At 44.4% G+C, this 21,134-nt stretch overlaps 1 protein-coding gene across 1 annotated transcript; it reads left to right on the top strand.

Moving 5' to 3' along the window:
• Positions 1-7,236: 7,236 nt before the first annotated feature.
• npbwr2b (neuropeptides B/W receptor 2b) lies at positions 7,237-8,253 on the top strand (the record flags this gene model as incomplete). Its single annotated transcript, XM_080469265.1, has 1 exon — positions 7,237-8,253. One exon carries the CDS (start codon positions 7,237-7,239, stop codon positions 8,251-8,253), a length of 1,017 nt encoding a protein of 338 aa, XP_080325391.1.
• Positions 8,254-21,134: the final 12,881 nt, after the last annotated feature.

The raw sequence follows: 21,134 nt of genomic DNA, 5'->3' as shown, positions 1-21,134 counted from the left end.
CTCCTCCTTCTTCCTCCTGTTCCTCCTGTTCACCTCCTCCTCCTGTTCTCCTCCTCCTCCTGTTCTCCTCCTCCTCCTGTTCTCCTCCTCCTCCTGGTCTGGTCAGTCCAGAAACCTTCAGTATTCTAAGTTTCTAGCTCCTCCTTGATTTTCCTCATTTGAATATTGGATCATAGGAGCTACATTCAGAATCTGCTGTGTCTGTGTGAGCTGGACTGGCTCCGCCCACACAGGAAGAGGAGGAAGTACTTCCTGTTGTGGTGCCATGTGCCAGAGCAGAGCTGCCTAATTGTGGGAGGAGTCAAAGGGAGGGCCTACCTTGATTGGGATTGGCTAAACCCCCGATGACAATATATAGGGTTTGATTTCTGATTGGCTGGTTGGAGCAACACACTTTTTAAAACCTGAAACAAGCCAGGGACAGAGAGGACAGACTGTCTTCACTTCTGGGACGTCAGTCCAGGTATGGGGACGAGTAGTTCTGCTGGAGAACCTTTAGGAAGTGGATTTTACAGAATATGACCTCTTCTTCTCTATTTTTAGTCGCATCTATATGAAGAAATTCTAACGTTGGAGGGTAAAACCCAGTAAAACCCAGTTTAAACGATCATGGTTCAAGTGAAAGTTTTTCTCTGTTGTGGCGCAGAGTATACGTGATGAACACGTCTATATTTTGGCAAAACCAAACCATTAATTACTGCACTACCAATTTTAATGAAACCTTTTGGTGCGAAATACAGCGAAATGTAAAAATGTTTCCTATGGCTGTTGCATTATGGGTGTTTTTACAAACTCACCATGACAGCATGGCTTTGAGGCTAATGCTAGTTAGCTACCTTTCATGTCCAGCATCACTGATAGCTCATGTCGGGTCTCAGGTTATGACGTGTCGCTACTCCAAAGATTCATTTTGTTTTACCGATGTTTTATTTTACATTTTTATAAACAATGTTAGTGGTTTGGTCTGATTGGAGCTTCTTGCCGTTGTGGTTCACGCTGTGACCCTGAGGTCAGTGGAAGACGGATGGACGGCAGGAGAAACAGGTTCATTTCATTCAATATTCCTCATTTATCTCACACTGACCGGTCAGGGACAAGCTGAGACACATTTTACTGGTTAAAGACTGTTGTGATCCAAATACTTTGACCAAGACATAAAAAAACATGTGTATCGGATGTAATACTTGAATATATTTATTTTGGATTTTAACCGCTTGTAGTACAAACCCGAGCTGCAGCGATACCAGACTGTAAATTAAGTTTCGACAAAATGTCAAAAGGAGGAAGAAGATAGTTCGAACACCAGCAGAGTGAAACAGCTCCAGTGGCACCGGGATTCAGTATAAATGAGGCTTCACGTCATTGAATAACTTCTTGTATCGTTACTCGGTATCAGCAAGTAGCTAAAGGTTAGTACTCATACTCGTCCTTTAAAAAGGCAGTATTAGTGCGTCCCTGCTTCTCAGCAATGTGTGTTGGTGAAACACGAGCTTGCGGTTCAGTTCAGTTGTGCCGGTGTCGTCCTTCTGTCGCTGACATGCGAAGGTTGATGTGCAGCAGATCAATACATTAATGCATCAATGTCCCCTGGACTGAACCCTGCAGGACACAAACGTCCCATCGATCGTGATCAGGGCCGATGGCTTGTATTGATCACCGCACCGCAGCAAACATTGTCTCTGAGACGTCGAGCAAATTTCATTTTAAACTCTGCGCTTCACTGGATCAGTCCAAATTCTGCTGGACTGGAGGCGCCTGTGGCTCGCTCGGTAGAGCGGCTCGTCTCCTGATGGGACGGTTGCAGGTTTGTTTCCCTATCTGTCCATGGGCAAATTGCAGTGAACCCCAAACTGCTCCCATTGGACGGACTGAGCAACTTGCATGGCCGCCGCCTCCATGTGTGTGTGTGTGTGTGTGTGTGTGTGTGTGTGTGTGTGTGTGTGTGTGTGTGTGTGTGTGTGTGAACGTGATCAACAGTGTAAAGCGCTTTCTGGACGGTTCAAGCTGCAGATTTAGAAACAACCATGTTGCTGGTTTGAGATTTGCAATCATTTCCTCGTCTCTCATTGTCAGGAGATGAATGAAGCTGCTTCCCGTTGTTCTCTCTGTTGTCAGTAACTGTGATATTATTTTTTCTTTCCTCATATCGTCAAGTGAGCAAAAGCCTCCAAGAACACTTTCTGACAAAAGGTGTTAATTTGAGGCATCAGTTTGGTCTGGATTGATATTTTCAGAAACCCACATGCTCTCCAGCTGTTAATAGTAAAACGCTCACTTCAGCCGAATACAGTTTGTTTTATTGTGTTTTTAAAAAGATGTGTGATACTCAGCCATCCTCATGTTTTCCTCACAGTCACAACTGTTCAGAGCAAAAACAATCTGACTGACATCTTTGTCACAGTGACAAATTATGTTAAAGAAATATCTGGAAACATCTGTGGGGGGAAAAAGTGTCTTTGGATCAGTATTCATCAACACTCGTACTGAGAAGCTTTGCTGCTTCCTGGGATATAAATGACCTGCTGCTGAAACACATCCAGTCTAAATGAATGGGCTTGTCCTTGACCGGAAAACTCATCGTTCACCTCAACGAGACGAGCTGAGAAGCATTAGAGCAGCTGTCAAACTCCTTATAGTTCAGGAAGCCCGGTCGCAGCAGGAGCCTGATGAATATAAGGCCTGGAAATAAGGACTGGAAAGGTTTCCCGAGCATTTAGAAACTCCACTCTGCTCCGTCTTTAAGAAAACAGACGTGTTGATTTATTGGTTTTTCTCTGTAAACGTGCCAGGAAGTGACCGTGTCGTATCTATGGAAATAGACTTTTATGATTTGACCAACCCGAGATTATTTGAGAAAAAAATTCACATTAAATTGAGTCTCTCCAGTTTAATGTTGTTAAAATCCTCATGTTTCCTCAATCTCACCTTCATACTGTGGATTTCTTACTAATGCTGTCGTTAGTGTTTGCTAATCCATTTCTTTGGGCATTAATCTGTAATAATTTCTCCTAAATCCAGATTCTCCTCCACAGCTACTTTTATTAAAATGATTAGATTTAAAGTTCCTCTACCAGAATCCACACGGAAAAATGAAAACATTTAGGATCCAGTTTCAGTTGTTGGTTTTCATCTCTGATGCGTGAATTTCCTCATTAAACTCAAACACGTATTTCCAGCATTTAAATTTCATGAAAAACAGTTTAATGGCTGCAAATTCCTACCAAACAGTTTGTTTGTCAGCATATGAACTTTGGTGTGATGGATTTGGGAAACTGTGGGTTGGAAATGAGAGGAAATGCGCGGCGCAGGTCTGGTTTGGCTTTATTCTCTGTGCAGAATCGACGCCTTTTATGGGAAGTAGATTGTAAAGATTCTTTCTGATTGTGACTTTAAGGTCTTCCATGTAGTTTTTAACCCTAAATAACTATTTCTGTGTCTCCTGTGCTGGTTGTGGCGGCACTGTGTGTTTCAAGACTCTTCTTAAAGGTGCCTGATCCAAACTCTGATGAAGCCTGGAAACGTTGGCGAACTTCAGTAGTTTGAGGACGACGCAGGGCGAGGCGTCCAGGCAGGCAGTGGGTGAAGCGCAGCAGGTGTTGGTGTCTACGACCCGGACCCGGGATTCGCCCCGGACACCTGGAGGCTGATGAAGGGACTGAAGCAGAGACGGCAGGGGTCCACCAACAACAGCCTGAAGAGCTGAGAGGAACCTGTGATGAGGAACAAACAGGCCAGCGACCGATGGAGGAGGGGAGAACAAGAGGAGTTCGATCGGCTTCATGCTCAGGAAGCCAGATGGACAAGAGAGGAAGACTCCCGACACTCCAGGAGACGAAGCAGAGCGTCAGAGCTGGAGGAGAGAGGGCCGGCACAGGACCGGGTGGGAGGGCGAGAGCTGCTGGAAGATAAGCAACATGAAGAAGCTTCTGCCGTCTCCTGGATGCAAGGCAGCGCAGAGGGATCAGACGGGTCAGAAAAAAATAAGCACTTAAAAATAAGAGTGGAGGCTTAAGGCAGCGAGGGAGAAGTTTGGTGGAAAGTAAACTTCAGAATCCACTGTAACGCAGCGACGCTCCGGAGAGGAGTAATCCCTTCTAACCGTGAACGAGGGACCGAAGAGGATTTATAAAACCACGACGACTGAACTGAGAGATCAGCCAAATTAAAAGTGCAATTTCTGTATGAGGCATTTTACTTTTATTATTATCTAAACAAAGTCTAGAGCCTTTTGTTTAGAGTGACGAGCTCATTATGACACTGGTTTACTTGTCGGAGCCGTTTACACCACAACGTTTCAAGTGAAAACGCATCATTTTGTTTCCACAGAAACTCTGGAAACGATGTAGTTTTCATGTTGGGCCACTAGTTGGTGCCGTTTGTTTTTGTAATGAAACCACACACACACACACACGAATGCAAGACGCAGACGGCTAATGGCAGCTGGAGCCCTCCAGTGCGTCTCCATAGCAACCAACGCTGATCTCCTTTGCTCTCGGTGCCTCGACCGTCCGCTTTGTACGGCAAGTTTTTTCATTAAACGTCACAAAATCTAATCGATTGGTCCTTGGATGAGGACAAGTCGTCCTTGAAAATTCATGCAATTTGAATTAATAGTTTTTGCAAAAAGTTGGTACATACATACATACATACATACATACATACATACATACATACATACATACATACATACATACATACATACATACATACATACATACATACATACATACTCGCAGACTGAGTGATTTCAGAAACAGTGTTTGATGTTGAGTGGAGCCTCTGATGTGAAGCAACATGACGGATCAAATCGTGTTTTTTTGTTGATTATGAATATTTGATTCAGAGTATTAATGTCAATGTAACTTTAAATGTTTTCCCAGTTTTTGTCTTTTCTCCCGATTCACATTCCAATTTCTAGTTTCTCTGTCGAGACGCGTGTAATGAAGGCAACGTCTGTAAATGTAATAGTATTTCATTTGAAAAGTAATTGAGCCAAATGCTCTGTGTGCGTCAGGCATGGCTTTATGAAGTACTTCAGAAAACTGGCACAAAAGGGTAAATTTATAAGGAGGCAAGGAACATGGGCAATACAAGAAGAGAGAATAAATAAGAATAAGAATAAAGTCGGTCTCATACGGACAGTTTCTGAACAGACAGAACGATTCTGCAGTACAGCAGAGCTGCTTTCTCTCCACAACCTTGTTTCTGGTTTCCTTCACAGGCTTCACTTCCCCTCAGGTATTTTAGTCACTGCCCAGTAGATCAGGGAGGTCAAACACATTTAGGTTCAGGGTTCACAGACAGCCACAACTTCATCTTGAGTGGGCCGGATTGGTAAAAGAAGTGCCGTAAAAATCCTTAAATACAGACGTTTTTCTTTGTTACGGCGCAGAGTATACTTTATGAAAAGGTCTATAGTTTCACAAAAACAAACAATTACAAAAGAAATTGTCTAAAATCTCAACAAAAAGCCAATTTTCATGAAACCTGGGTGTTTTTACCAACTGCTGCCAGCGTGCCTTAGACAGCAGCGCCGCAGCATCACTGACGTCTCAGAGTCTCAGAGTCGTGTTGAGTCCGCTACTCTTGAGAAATTTGTCAAAGAAATCTTTTTTCTTTGAAATGTTCACATTTGCTTGCTGGCTTGGCGGCCGGATCGGAGGCGGCCACAGGCCGGTTTTGGCCCACAGGCCTTATGATGTGAAACTAAAGTGGGATCACGTATCTTTGATTATCTCTTATTTCTCTTTCTTCTGTTGGATTTCTCCTGAAAATTAAACATGAGCCACAGTTTGGACAAAGCTGACAAGTTAAAGCAGAAAGGAAGTGATTTATCCAAAACATATGGCAAATGAACTGTGTGTGTGTGTGTGTGTGTGTGTGTGTGTGTGTGTGTGTGCACCCACGACGACAGACACAAAATGTAACTGGTAATTTAATATTGAATTTAAGCTCCTCAATGAGAGAGAGAGAGAGAGAGAGAGAGAGAGAGAGAGAGAGAGAGAGAGGCAGCGGCAGGAGCGCAGTGCTTCTCCCTCAGAACGCAGGAGAAGCGACACTACCGGAGACAAACGGGTAAATATCACATCTGATCTTTATTATTATTGGAGGCTTTTTAAAAATGTTTTTATTTTTTAAATACTGACTTCAACTCAAAGTTCGTCATTTCTGAGGAATAAATGAGGGGAACGAAATACATTTTAGACTTACTTAAGAACTTTTCTCTCAAATTGAGAGCGCAGTGAATTGACAGGATTAAACGAGTTTGTTTGAATTTACATTAATGAGACTGGATTATCAGATTGGAAAGATCATTTCTCAACAGTTTTGCTCCATTTTCTCGTTCATCCTTAAACGGGTACATTTTACTTCATTCTGGCTATAAACATGTAACAATACTTTGTTTTCCCCGCTGATTTGAGTCCTTCGCCTGTCGTCGAGGGGTGTTTAAAACATATGTGAGATAAACTGATGTTCATATCTCTGTGTTGGGCAGATTTCGAGGTGCGTCACTCGTGCGTAAAACCCCCTGCGCCCTCTCCAGCGCGCACATGAGCCCCACCAGCCGGAATCCTTTCAAGTCACGTCTGTGAAGCTGCGCTGGAGGGAATCGACCCGCAACAAGCAGCTCGTGAAGAGGAGTCCGTGGATCGGAGGAGCACCGAAAGGGCGCAGCTGGATTCCAATTACGACAGGTCGACATGGAGGATGTAATTTTCACGGCAGTTTTCTGATGGAAAAGTGAAGCGACCGGATCCGTGTGGAGATAAAGGGCTATTTGTGCTTATTATTTTTGTTTCAAACTGGAAATCAGCTGCGCAGGAAGTCAACGCTGTTCTTATCAAGCGAACTAAACCCAAAGGTTCAAACAAGTGAGGAAATCCACGTGGCTGGATTTGGTTTATTCATTTTTTATTTTTATTTTTTAATTGGGTCTATACATATTAAAGGTCGGGGTTTTAGTGACTACTGTTACATGACTGGTTGAATCAGCCACTGGATTTGATGAGTCTTTTGTGATTGATGAACTTCAGTTGTATTTCTCTGGGAAATCTCCTGCTGTGTGCCATCGGTGTTGTGATCTAATGGAGATGATGGACTTTTTAGACTCTGTGCCTACTGACTGATGCGTCATACCAGAAGAGTTGCATGAAATGTGCATATTTATTGTACATTCTTGTGTAAAAATGCTGAAAGACTCCTAGTTTTCCAATCCTTCCCCCTGCTCCTGCCGACATGGAGAATGTCTCCATGCCAGGCGGCGCTCTGCCCATCTGTAATGACTCTGTGGACTTCTACTCCCTGACGACGGGCAACCGCTCTGACCTGAACTGCACTCCGCCCTCGGAGTTCTACTTCTACGCTGACCTTTATGTCATCCTGCCGGTCATCTACTCGGTCATCTGCGCAGTGGGACTGACCGGAAACACTGCAGTCATCTATGTTATCCTCAAAGCCCCCAAAATGAAAACAGTCACCAACATGTTCATCCTGAATTTGGCGATCGCGGACGATTTGTTCACGTTGGTGCTGCCGATCAGCATCGCCGAGCACCTGCTGCACCACTGGCCTTTTGGCGAAGTCCTGTGCAAAGTCATCCTCAGCATCGACCACTACAACATCTTCTCCAGCATCTGTTTCCTCACCGTCATGAGCATCGACCGCTACCTGGTCGTCCTGGCAACCGTCAGGTCCAAACGCATGCCTTACCGCACCTACCGCGCCGCCAAGATCGTCTCGCTGTGCGTGTGGGTCCTCGTCATCCTCATCGTCATGCCTTTCACCGTGTTCGCCGGCGTCTACCTGAGCCCCGCCGACGGGAGGAAGAGCTGCGTGCTCAGCTTCCCCAGCCCGGAGAGCCTGTGGTTCAAGACCAGCCGCATCTACACGCTCATCCTGGGCTTCGCCATCCCCGTCTCCACCATCTGCATCCTGTACACCGTGATGCTCTACAAGCTGAGGAACATGAGGCTCAACAGCAACGCCAAGGCGCTGGACAAGGCCAAGAAGAAAGTGACGGTCATGGTGTTCATCGTCCTGGCCGTCTGCCTGTTCTGCTGGACGCCGTTCCACCTCAGCACCATCGTGGCGCTGACGACGGACCTGCCGACCACGCCGCTGCTGATCGGGATCTCGTACTTCATCACCAGCCTGAGCTACGCCAACTCCTGCCTCAACCCTTTCCTCTACGCCTTCCTGGACGACAGCTTCCGCAAAGCTTTCAAGAAGATGCTGGAGTGCAGACCCGCCTGAATCGCAGTCCGACCTCGTGGGAACAAACTGCAGTCTGGAAACTTCTGTCCTGCTCTCCCACGATTTTATAAAGATCCGATTGTTCGGTTTGTTAAAGCTGCTCTTGGCAATTTTGTATGTTGTTCGCACATATTGGCTAAATCAAAGAAAGTCCATCTAACACCTAAAGTTTAAGAGTAGGGATGCACCGATACCAATACCGAGTATCGGCTTCGATACTGCGCCGAACACTCGTACTGGTGAAAGCTCCCTGATACAACCTGGCCGGTATCACGTGGCGCCTTCCGTCAGCAACAGGAAGACGAGACGACGAGCGGTTTGGAGATTCTTTTATGATAGAATAGAACAGAATAGAAACTTTTATTGTCAATCTGGAGCACATTTGAAGAAATTTATTGCAAAAACTCGCCATGGGATTGGTAAAAAAACGAAATATTTGAAATTGAGTGAAAATATATATTCACTATATATATATATATATATATATATATATATATATACACACCTGCATACATTTATTTCACAATGAAAATGTAGCAGCAGTAACATTTACACGTTATATATTAATAAGGACAAAAGTCAGACGGTCTGTAAATTCTGCTCCGACAGAATATCAAGAGGAGGATCAGTCGTACAACACCAGCAACTTCATCACCAGCAGAGTTCCAACGAAATTGCTGGTTAGTTTAACTGCCCAGCATGTAACACTGAGCCGTGCTACATGCTACATGCTAAAGACTTTCGGGATCACACTGGTACATGCTAAACATGATTAAAGTGACGGATCTTCTCATTCCCAGCAGCTCGGTCCGTCGGCCGACAGCCTCCAGTAGCATAGCGTAGAGCGGACAGGGATGCTATGCTACGCTATGCTATGCTACTGCAGACTGGTGGAGGCGACGTGGCGTCGACACAAACTTTGAGCAGTTGGTTCGAGACAATGAACAGCCTTTGCGTATCGTTAGCACATGCAGTACAAATGAGGCTTTCTGGCATTTTAATAAGTACTCGTATCGTTACTCGGTATCGGCAAGTAGCTAAAGGTTAGTACTCGTAATTAAAAAAAAGTATTGGTGTGTCTCTACTCATGAGAGGAGAAATACGACAGGATGCAGTCTGATATAACGGAACATTAAAGTGTGTGTGTGTGTGTGTGTGTGTGTGTGTGTGTGTGTGTGTGTGTGTGTGTGTGTGTGTGTGTGTGTGTGTGTGTGTGTGTGTGTGGAGACGTTTCACTCCCTGCAGAGGCCAAACAATTTGAAGCATCATTACGTCATGAAGACGTGATGTTTTTCCATCATACTTACATTTGTCCAGGCTTCGCCTCCTGCGGCTGTTCAGGTGTCGCCCGTTCAGATCATTAGCACTCGGACAGAGAGAGACGATCGTCAACATGATGGATATTAATAACATCTGGTTCAGGACATCGGGAGGATTCCCAGAGCAGGTTTCCCTCAAGCTGAAAACTGAAACTGTCAGACCATTGAGAGATGATGTGTGTGTGTGTGTGTGTGTGTGTGTGTGTGTGTGTGTGTGTGTGTGTGTGTGTGTGTGTGTGTGTGTGTGTGTGTGTGTGTGTGTGTGTGTGTGTGTGTGTGTGTGTGTGTGTGACCTTCACTGGACTCTTTCTATTCCCAGAGATGCCTCCGAGCGAGACGCCAACATCTGCTGTGTGGACGAACGGACACACCACTGATTTGCATGTTGTCAATCATATAAACATCATGAGAATAGTCGGGGGTTGGACGGTAGCCTGGTGTACGTCGGCGGAGACGCATCAATTATTCAGACATCAGGAGTGAAAGCAACTTTTCATAGAGCTGGTGGGAAGGTGGGGAATGACGGTGTTGGTGTTTGCAAACATTTAATGTGCAACGTGAATCCCAGAGGAACTAAAATCCAGCAGCCTGATGGGTTTATTTTGTGTCCAAAAGGAACCTCACCGACCCTGACAACAGTACTGTAGGCCTGAAGTTAACCAGGCACGGGACAGGAGGGCTACGTAACCTGAATCCGGCACCTTTTCCTGTTTGTGAGCTTCTGTCGCCCCCTGTTGTTGGCAGGGAGGCATTGCGATCCAGAGACCTCAGCAGAAACAGTCCAGGAGCCGCAGATCTTCATGTGTTTGTATGTAACTGTAAGAAGATGATTTCAGTTCCTCTTCATCAGTCTGTGTGACTTTGTCATCATTTGCAACTGAGGGCATTTGTCACCAATAGCATGTTTTCTAAATCTAAAAACAAACGAGATGAAAACAGGTGAAACGACAACGTTCATCATTTAAGTCATGAACTTAAAATAACAGGATGTAAAGTTTCAATATCTATAAGATCAGATCTCTTTCTTGTGCCATGATTATCCTAATTAAAATGTGGAAAAAGGAAAAATAATTTTTTAAACAAAACAGTGAACTTTTCAATGAGATTCACTTTTTGTTTAGATGCTGCTGAATTTAAGATCCATATTTTTGTCATTTTCGGGATTTGAAATCAAATTATTACGACATGATCTTTGTAGCAGGTATAGCACCAAATAACATAATAATAATAAAAAAAAAGAAGCAAATCAATGTGCAATCTAATAATTACAGTTCACATCATGTGCTTAAAGCTCGAATCTTCAAATTGAAAGTAGAACATGAAAAACTTGCACAACCTTTTTCTGTGATTTAATATTCTGTAAGATTAAGCTGCCAACGTGCACATTCATCTTTAAAGTAGCCTAGACATTTGATGTGAACTACTTTTATCTGAAACCTCCTGCCGTCTGTGAAACGTCAAGTTCAGACGACCTCTTGGTTTCTCTTGGCTTTCTCCCAGACGAGTGAGCAGCAGCTGAGCGAACGTTATTACACTTCACTCATGTTTTCTCTGCTACTTACTTAGTATACTGTAAATACCTTGTGCTACTTGCCTGTACAAAGGAATGTATAGCCACAGCATTGTACATTCTGATGTGAAAAACTGTGCCACATGAATGCTTCTTTCATTTAGGAATCATTGTTTTATGGAGTCTGTTTAAACACAAGTGTCAATTCTTTGTGCCTTTTTTATTTCTAAACTTCCCACATCATCAGCTGCCTGACAAACACCTTTACTTTCCCACTCATGTACTTTTGATATTTCAGAATCAAAGTTGCTTGCCGAAAACAATAAATGTGCAGATATTTGGATCAAGAGAAATGTGGGACGACGTTGATTCTCCGATGGTCGCGGCTGCGTGTTGGCGTTGGGGGATGGGGGGGTGGATTAGCAGCTGGAGCCTCTCGTCAGCTAAAGGTCAGCGGTTCAAACAGAACAGTGTCCGCGATGTTCGGCCCAACTGTCCGGAGGCTGAAAACAGAGTCAGGCCTGAGGGGACCTGGAACCACTCACACTTCGTCGGCTCAATGTGTTTCATGGATCACACACGCAACGTTAGATATCTAGTGCTTGTATTTATTTATTTATTGGTTTGTAAGTATGTATATTTTGGAACATATTTGCAAAAACTACTCACACGAATTGCATGAAATCTTCAGGGACGATTCGTCATCATCCAAGGACCAAGCCATTAGATCTTAGGACATTAGCGGCTAATCGTTTCCGAATGAATCCAGAAAAACTGCAAAAAAAAACAACTGTCCCAAACATAGTAGATGAGAGAGGCGCCTCATAGAGGAGATCAAACGAGATCAGCGTCTGTTGCCATGGAGACGCTCCCCGCTCAGTGTTTCACAGCGATGTAGCTACCTGACAGGCTAGTTAGCATCGATATGAGCTAAAAGCTATCAGGCTAGTGATGCTAACTCGATTCCGCAAACAAATGTGGCGTTGGTGAATCTCTGCGCTCTACCGAGTGTAGCTCTAGTTAAAACTGTGAACGCCCCTCTTTTCCCGACACACTGTGCTGTTGTATCGGACATCTTTCCATTACGTCCCACAGATTCTCGGCTGGATTCACTCGACAACGTTTCAAGTGAAAACGCATCGTTTTCACCGTTCTGTTGACACAGCAACAAAACATGTCCGTTTCCACGGCAATGGCTGAAACATGATGCAGTTAGCATGTTGGGCCACGAGTGAAAGCTGGGTGACAGGTGAAGGTTATGTTTTCGTCTGCGCATATTTATTTATTTATTTATTTATTGGTTTGTTTGTAAGTTTTTGCTAAAACTCCTCACCTGATATGGGTGACATTTTCAAGGATTATTTCTCCTCATCCAAGGACCAATCCATTAGATTCTGGGACGTCCGCGGATAACCGTTTCAGAATAAATTCACAAAAACTAAAAAAAAAAAGAAAAAAGAACAGTCCCATTCATCCCATCACACTAACGCCAGGTTTGCATTATGTTCCCGGCAGCCATGGCAGCCCCGTTTGCCCCGTTTGCCCCGTTTGCCCCAAACGTTTCCTCAGGGTCTGTCAGAGCGTCCATGATGGACCACGCAGGGGGGAAAGTGGCTGCTGAGTCCCGGGAGCTCCAAGGCGCACTCGGGTTCATCCCGCGGTCCATCACGGATGCAAGCACGTTCCCTCAGGACCCGTCACGTTCTAGTGGGACCCTTCCCGTTTCTCACGTTCTGAGGAAGGTCTGGCACGTTTTTCAGGTTCTGTCAAGGCTTTCTATGGATGAAACGTGGACGCCGGGCCAATCTGAAGCAGGTTGCAGAGAGGGAAGGCCAGAGCGCCACAGGTAGGAATAAAACGGGTGAGAAGGGCACCATCCATGTGACTGCGCAAATGGTTATCAGAAGACAGAAGGCAAAAGCTGGGGCACCACTCGACATTTTATATCAGGCAGCTCCGCACTGAAGATGTCAAATCCTTCACCCTCTATCTGAGGAAGCCTCCAGAGCTCTGCCACCAGATCCTGGAAAAACTAACAGCTGGAAAGGAAAACGCAGCAGGAGCTGTCCATGGTGCTGAAGTCTGGGTTCAGCTCCAGGAGCTGTCCATGGTGCTGAAGTCTGGGTTCAGCTCCAGGAGCTGTCCATGGTGCTGAAGTCTGGGTTCAGCACCGGGAACTGTCCCTGGTTCTGAAATCTGGGTTCAGCACCAGGAACTGTCCCTGGTGCTGAAGTCTGGGTTCAGCACCAATCTTTTGGTGACTGAGACACCACTTGTTTTTAGTGTCGCCTGCTTGCCAACATAAATAATAATGAAGACCGATTCATTCCAGTACAGCGTCGGATTCTGCTGGAAGAATTCAATGATGAGCTCTTTCTCATCCTCTGAATAGGAGATGACCACCCTGGGCCCTGCCCTCCTACGAGTGCGTCTTCTTCAACCTCTTCATTTGTTTTCGGTGGCAGAGCTTGTAGAAGGTGTTCTGTCGTTGATCACTCAGACTCGACTGAAACTCCCCTCCGGGCCCGGCTTCCTCCCAGACCTAAAACACCAAGCAACCATGAAACAACCGAGATAGAATGCCCACTAAACAGAACGTGACAAAACGTGAAAATACCGTGGGATGCAGGGAAGTACACAAGCCTCCCGTCCCACTATGGACCACCTCTAAGCTCTCTTACGGCCAGTCACGTTTTGTCACGTTCATCCCGTTTCGCTACGGGCTACTAAGATTCTCATCCGCGCCGCCGTGGCGAATTCTTTGACAGTTTAAAAATCTGGCACGGCGCCCACGGCGCCCACGGCCACTGCGACCTGTTACGTTCGCCCGCCCCGTCCCCCTGCGTTGTCTCACGTCCATCCCGTTTTGTCCACGGTGGCCTGAAACGGAGCCGCCGTGGCTGCCGGGAACTTGGCGTAAACCTAGCTTAATCTATCTTCCAGAAAGCCTTGCAGCCTCTCCGTAACCTGGAAGCTGAGCCGTTTCCATAGCGACAAGTCACGTTTCTCACAGCGATGTAGCTCCCTGACCTACCTAGTTAGCATCTATATGAGCTAATGGCTATCATGCTAACTCGTTTCCGCAAACAAATGTGGCATTAGCAAAGGTCTGCGCTCTACTGAGTGTAGCTCTAGTTTTTGTAATGAAACCACACACACACGCAGCAGACTAGAGCTACACTCGGTAGAGCGCAGACCTTTGCTGACGCCATATTTGTTTGTGGAACCGAGTTAGCATGATAGCCGTTAGCTCGTATCGATGCTAACTCGGTAGGTCAGGGAGCTACGTCGCTGTGAAACACAGAACTTTACTTCACAACAAAGACACACTAACGTTTTAATTTAAAGGTCATTATGGCTGTTTTGTCCCGCTCCGAGTCAGTGAAGTGTCACCATAACGGCCACATGATGGCAGAACTGAGCAGAACTGCACCAGTGATGAACTTTGTCAAGTATCAGCTGATCCAGAACCTTCTGGGAATCTGTTCCTGAAGCTCCGGAGTCCGTGTTTCCTTCACCAAGGTGATGGTTGGTCGTCTTTCTTCAGTCCATCAATACTTCCTCACACACTCTGAACTCTTCTTCTTTTTTTTCTCCTTCAAAATCTTATTAGGAGGTGAGACAGAGGAATCATTTCACACCCACGAGTTAAATAAAACTGGACCTTTGAGATGCTTTGCAGTTAAAAAATTCATAATAATAATAATAATAAAACATATTCGTACACCCAGATACAAACGTAAAAAACAAGTAAATTAATTATTTTATAAATCGCGTTTGCTGGTTCCAATCAATCGGGAGGTAAAGATCTGATCTAACTCCACTAACTCTCTTTCTTTCTTTTCCTCTAAACTCACCTGAGTGGGAGCAGCTGAGGCCAGCATTTGTTTGGCATCTTAATTGACTCTTGATTTAGATCCCCAGTTCCTGCTGCCTCCACCTGGGGGAGGGGCAATTCCAGTCTGGCAGGTTTACAAGTAAAGACGCCATTAAAGGAGCCGATCACCGCTTTTCCATGACTAATAGGTTTTAATGCAAACTGCTAATTGATTTATGTGGGCCATTTTATTTCCCTTGTGGGCTTCGGTTTTACTTTGTTAACTTGTGGAGCAGCTATCCTGTGTGTTTTTAATCCACCCTGGATTTTTGTAAGTAGGTGAATTTAGGTGTTTCACTTGGTTTGAATCGATGAGTGAGAAGTGGTGTCTAGTTCAGTATTTGCCTACTGGCCTCAGCTGCTCCCACTCAGGTGAGCTTCCCACTCCTTTTTATAGACTCTCCCTCTTTCCTGCAGACTTCCTGTTACCACCCTGTCACATATCGAAGCACACAAAGTCGTGTTCAAAACCCTGTTTTATCTTCTGGCTGAAAACCGTTTCAAAAACAGCCACAGTGTAACTGGATCAAATTGGGAAAAGCACAAGAAATGCGGGAGAAACGGCAACAGTTTTAGAAAGAAAACCTAAACTGACGATTTTGAAAAGAAAAAAGCTTAAAAATGGGAAAAACACACAAAACTTGCAGAGTTGTGTTGTAGGTGAACAAACACATCATTATAGAGCGGATCAACGTGTTGGACATACATGTGATTCTGACATGAGCAGGTATTTCAAAGGGACTGGACTTTAAGACACACGACCAAGTCCGCTTGACTCCTTTACTGATTGTTGAGACTTTACTGAAAATTATTTTGAAAATACTTTTATTGTGACAGTCTCAGCTGCCTGTATTGTGTTCTTTTGCACTGAAAGTTTTTTTCCCCCAAAGTTATTGATCTTCACCTTCTTCATCCTTCATCTCACTTCCTCATTGTCGGAGTAATAAAAATCACTGTTGACTCCGTTTCCACCGAAAACACTGAAGAAAAACTAAATTTGATTCACTTGTTTAAAAACTGTGTGCTTGAATTGATGCATTACTGAGAAGAAGATGCGCGTGCATACAGGAATAATAATCATTGAGCGCCACCAAGTGGACAAAGGCTTAATTGGAAAAAAATAAAAAATAAATGGATGCAATTGAAAGGAGCTGTAATACTAATCTTCATCCTCTAGAGAGCAGTGTTGGTCTGTTTACGCCTCTGCAATGTGTGTGAGTGTGAGTGTGAGTGTGAGTGTGAGTGTGAGTGTGTGTGTGTGTGTGTGTGTGTGTGTGTGTGTGTGTGTGTGTGTGTGTGTGTGTGTGTGTGTGTGTGTGTGTGTGTGTGTGTGTGTGTGTGTGTGTGCACAAATACGATGAAAACAAACGTTCCCATGATAAAACCTTTTCACTGAACAGAGGTACATGAGAAAAGTACTTGCTCCACACAAGTATGAAGTATCTCCATCAATTAGAGATTTAGAGTATTTAAGTATAAAAGAGGATTATGTGAATTATATTTCATAAGATCTAATTCCTCCACTTCATTCTTTAAAAGGTGAAGTGTGTTTCCCTCCCAAATACAATACAGACGTTCTCCTGTAGGGGGCAGTGTGCAGCCTCATGGAAACTCAATGCATGCTCTCTCCTCTCCGTACATTCATGTAGCTGAGCATGAAGACTTCCTCCACTGCTTCTATCTTTCATGCATTTTTATGAAGCCGTTGTAATTATCAATCATATTTGTGGTTAAATTCGTGACCCTGGACTGAATTACAGATGAGCCTCAGGGGAAGATTGTGACAAGATAATAAGACAAAAGACAAGTTAGTCATCGTAGTGACTCTGCAAAACCTTTATTCCACCGGAGGAGTCGGTTCAAGCAAATTCAGCGTTTGTATTGAAGTTCTGTCATGTTTGTATTGTTCACGTATTCTTTTATCATTTTATTAGAATTTATTCCTCCAGGATTTCTCATCTTTTAGCACTGATAAGTGTTGAGACCGTTCCAGCTTTCCAACAACCTCGTTATTATTGACAATCAAATTAACGAAGTGACTAAACGTTTCAAATGAAAACGGCCAGGCCACTAGTTGGCGCTGTTGTTGTCATTGTCCAGCTATTGAGCACAACAAACTATTTACTATGGCCGAGGTAAACGTGCAGTTTGTCGTCTCCCGTTTCCACGGAGACGGAGTTGAAGCGTTTTCTAAAAGTTGTGTTTCCCCAGTGGCTCTGAGCCCCGTTGTGTGACCAGACAGTGTTATCTCAGACTGTCGTTCTCATCTGGAGGAGAGACTGGACTCCACAGGCAGACTTCTGAGACCCGCCCATTCTTAAATGATGGTGATTGGAGCACTGTTTCAATTCAATTCAGCTTTATTCATATAGCACCAAGTACAACCCAGGTTCAGTGCTGAGCTGCAGCTGAGAGGAGAAATTAATTCAGAACAATCTTTTTGACATAAAATAAATCCTGGTCTCTGGGCTCTGAAGGAGGTTCTGGTTCTGGAACAATGAGCTTCATGATCACACCTGGCAGAACTACAGAAACATGATTTTATGGAACGCAGATCTTCTCATGCCGTCACGGCGATGAACAATAGTTGTTCTGGATTGATCAGAACCTGCACACAGCCTCCAACGGACTGAACACGTTTCTCAATAACAGGACTCTGGTGCTAAAACCTGGAACACTCGTCCTGGTTTGCACACAGTTTCTGAAACTCTTGCACTTTGTTTGCAAAACACTGAACACATTTTTTGCTAATTTGAACACACTTTTCAATCATAGCACACATTTTTCAAAAAGTGACCACTGGGGGGCAGAACTCGGACTCTGTTCCGACACAGTGGACCCGACACAACAGGTCGAAGCTGAAAACACTTTAACCAATGAACTGCACCTATTACACCTGCTGGGAAACTGCATGGGCGGTTCAGAATGGCTGTCAGAGGAGTCAGAGGTCATGGTGGAACAAGAGGGCATGGACGTGGACGCCCTGGACCATGGCCAGAACCAGAACCTGGACCATCCCATGCTCCTGGTCCAAAACCTGACCCGGCACATGCCCCTGGTCCTGGATCACGACCCAGACAAAGAAATATAATTCCAGATGAAATTCGTGCCACTGTCATTGATAATGTGCTGATTCATGATTCGTGGAATGACGATGCAAGAAGCAGGACAAAGAGCCGAGCAGATTCACAGTGAGTTTCTCCCTTTCTGAATCCTATCGAGGAATTCTTCCCTACATGGAGGAGGAAGGTATATGAGCAGCAAATCTCTTGCATTCATGGTGTTGGCCTGTGACGATGTTTCTGTTGAAGCACGTCAGGATGGATCAGACACACTCGTCTTTCTTTCCACGTTGCCTGACCAGAGAAATCACAGCTTGTGATGTTGATGAGGTCCTGTGGTCTGACCAGGCTGAAAGAACTGATGCAGACGTGGAGGAGATCTCTGCAGACTGTACTGTGTACAGTACACTGCTGTATTTCTTTGTCTAACATTTTAATTTGTATTGCACAGTCAAACACAAATATATCCTATAAATGTTTCTGGGGGCCATTGTAGTGCCTAAGTTGTCATTTCTGAGGACTGCCCCCCCCCCACTAAAACAGGTACATCTGCACAGAAACCACAGCAGGCAGCCAGACATTTGGTTGAGAAAGAGGTGAAGCGAAGTCATCGCAGCGCCACAGAGTCGCCGCTGGAGGTTTCCTCCCGCGGGGGGAAGCCGTCGTAAAGAAAATTTGATCACAGATGGAAACTAGATGTTCACTTTCTCCTGCTGCAGCGGCTGTTTGCTTTTTTCCACGAGCCCAGCAGCCAACAGACCATCACTTACGAGTGTCTGCTGGAGCTTCCAGCCCCGCCCTGCGTCTCTCAGACTCACTGGGCCTCATCCAGCCGCGATGCAGGCCGCTCATTAACAGGACATGCTTCACACAAACAGCCACGACCCAAAGTTTCTCTATAGGAACCGTGTGAAAGTAAGTATTTGTGGATTGGATTCTCGTCAGCCACGGTGGCTGACTTTGGTCTCCGTTTCTCCTCAAGATGTTTCAATAATGCGCAAATTCACAATCAATTGAATGTAATTTCTGAAGCACCAAATGCAAGACTGTCATTTTGCTTTTAGAGAAAGGAAGAAAACAACAATTGCAGACGGTGGAAATGAAAAACTCCCTTTTAACTGATCTTTCTATTCAAACTGGCATCGTTTTGAAAACGCTGCCATGCAAACCACGACTCAGTATAGTCCATTTACAGCAAGTACAGCGCAGGTTCTCAAAGTGTTTGACGGCCTGCAGAAACATTTTTGGCGGCCCCCAATGAATTACAGTCGTTAGTTTTAATCCAAATGTGCTTTGAAAGGATGAATCTCCGCTTCGTGGTCTTTGGCGACATCTACAGGCCAGGTGTAGGGATAAGCGGTAACTACAGGTGTGGCCTTTAGGGGCGCTGTGACACAAATACACCAAAAATGCAGACGAAGACACGGAGAACATAGAAATATAGAAGTTGACGCCCGCTCGTCAGAGAGTTGTAGTTAACTCTGAGTTCTATAGGTCTATGCTCGTGCTCCTGCAGCGCCACCTGGAGCATGTAGTCATTGTTGTGCTGACATTGTTTTCTGCAGATGTCGGCATTATAGAATTTCCTCACTCTGGGAACCTCATTTAAAAAAAAAAGAAAAAAGTTTGACAGCTCTGAAAACGCTGCCTCGTGTGGAAGATCGGCCAAAAACGGTGCGTTTACATGAAACAGCGTTCTGGTGTGGAGAAGCCCTGTTGTAAATATGTTTTCACATATATTCTGAAATGGATGCACGTGGGACTGTTATATCCTACATCGGACTGTAGGGGGCAGAAAAGCCCATTTTGGATTTTGTGTGCTTTACAATGTTCCTCTAGTTTTTCCAGGTTTTGCCTAATTTATTGATTAAAATGTGTTTATTTCAGAGTACTGAATGCAGACCAATAAATGTAAAATGTAGATATGCAACCTGGTGATTAAGATTATTATAAATGTGATTTTTTTCGTCTGTATCTTTTCTTTTTTTCTTCAGCAGCCCTCGGTACAACGTTGGGTTCCTAAATCAGCCCTCAGCTATCAAAACTATGAGAACCCCTAAAATACAGCCTGCTTTATCAAATATGAGAAGAAAGCAATGAGACAATTCGTCGATGTTACGATAAAAAGACTTGTGTAATAGTCAACTGTATGACTCACCAGTAAAAACCTGTGCAGAGAAAATAAGTGAGCTCAGCTATAATGACCGCCGGCGTTCAGTTCTTTCAACTGAAGCTTCAGCAGCAGTCCGTCAGCAATCAAACCTGTCAGCCATCAATCTGCCACAAGCTGAAATCACAGCCTTTTAGACGCCTTCACATTTCATTAATGGAGCGTTCAATCCAGAAATATCCAGCAGGCACATTAACGGAGCGCCTGAGAGCTGAACTCACATACCAGACTGGTGATTGTCGTGTCGGAGGACGTTTGTGGAGCTCTACCTTCCTCCTGGATTTCAGTCACCGACATATTGCTTTCCCGTTTCTGATGGGCAGGTGAAAATATGATGGAAATGGTACTTTTATTTTGACAGTCACCATAATAACGATCCAAATTGGTACTTTTATTTTGACAGTCACCATAATAATCCAACGTGGTGGTCTGTCCAGTAGAATGTCAGTGTTCTCCCAGTGTTCATGTTTAGAGCTCATTGTTCTCTGCTGCATGTGTGTACTTTCTTTACAAAAACAACCAACAGCACCCACTAGTGGCCCGGCATGCAAACGCTTTCAAAACGATGCGATTTCATTTCACTTCATGTAAACAGGTCCTGGTGTGAATTAACTTGTTCGAGTAGCATTTCAAGAATCATAAAATTATCAAGAAGTTTCACAATGCACATTATTTGGCACTTGCCAGGATTTAATATCTTATTTTTAGACATGATAGATGATTTGGCTTGTTTTAAAAGTCATTTATTTATTTTCGGTCCTTGATTTTACCGTAGTTTCTCAAATCTAGATTTTAAAATCTTATTTTAATACTTATCAATTACATTATTTCACTTGTTTGTTTTTGAAACTCTGTTTTTTGCAAAACATGTCAAAGCAAAGCAAAACAAAACCACACAAAAAAAGCTATTTTAAGTAATTATTATATAATCATAATTCTAATA

The sequence above is a fragment of the Lipophrys pholis genome (genome assembly GCF_963383615.2).
Source record: "Lipophrys pholis genome assembly, chromosome: 8".
NCBI lineage: Eukaryota > Metazoa > Chordata > Actinopteri > Blenniiformes > Blenniidae > Lipophrys > Lipophrys pholis.
The sequence above is the reverse complement of the archived record's forward strand: the minus strand, read 5'-3'. Positions and strand labels throughout refer to the sequence as shown.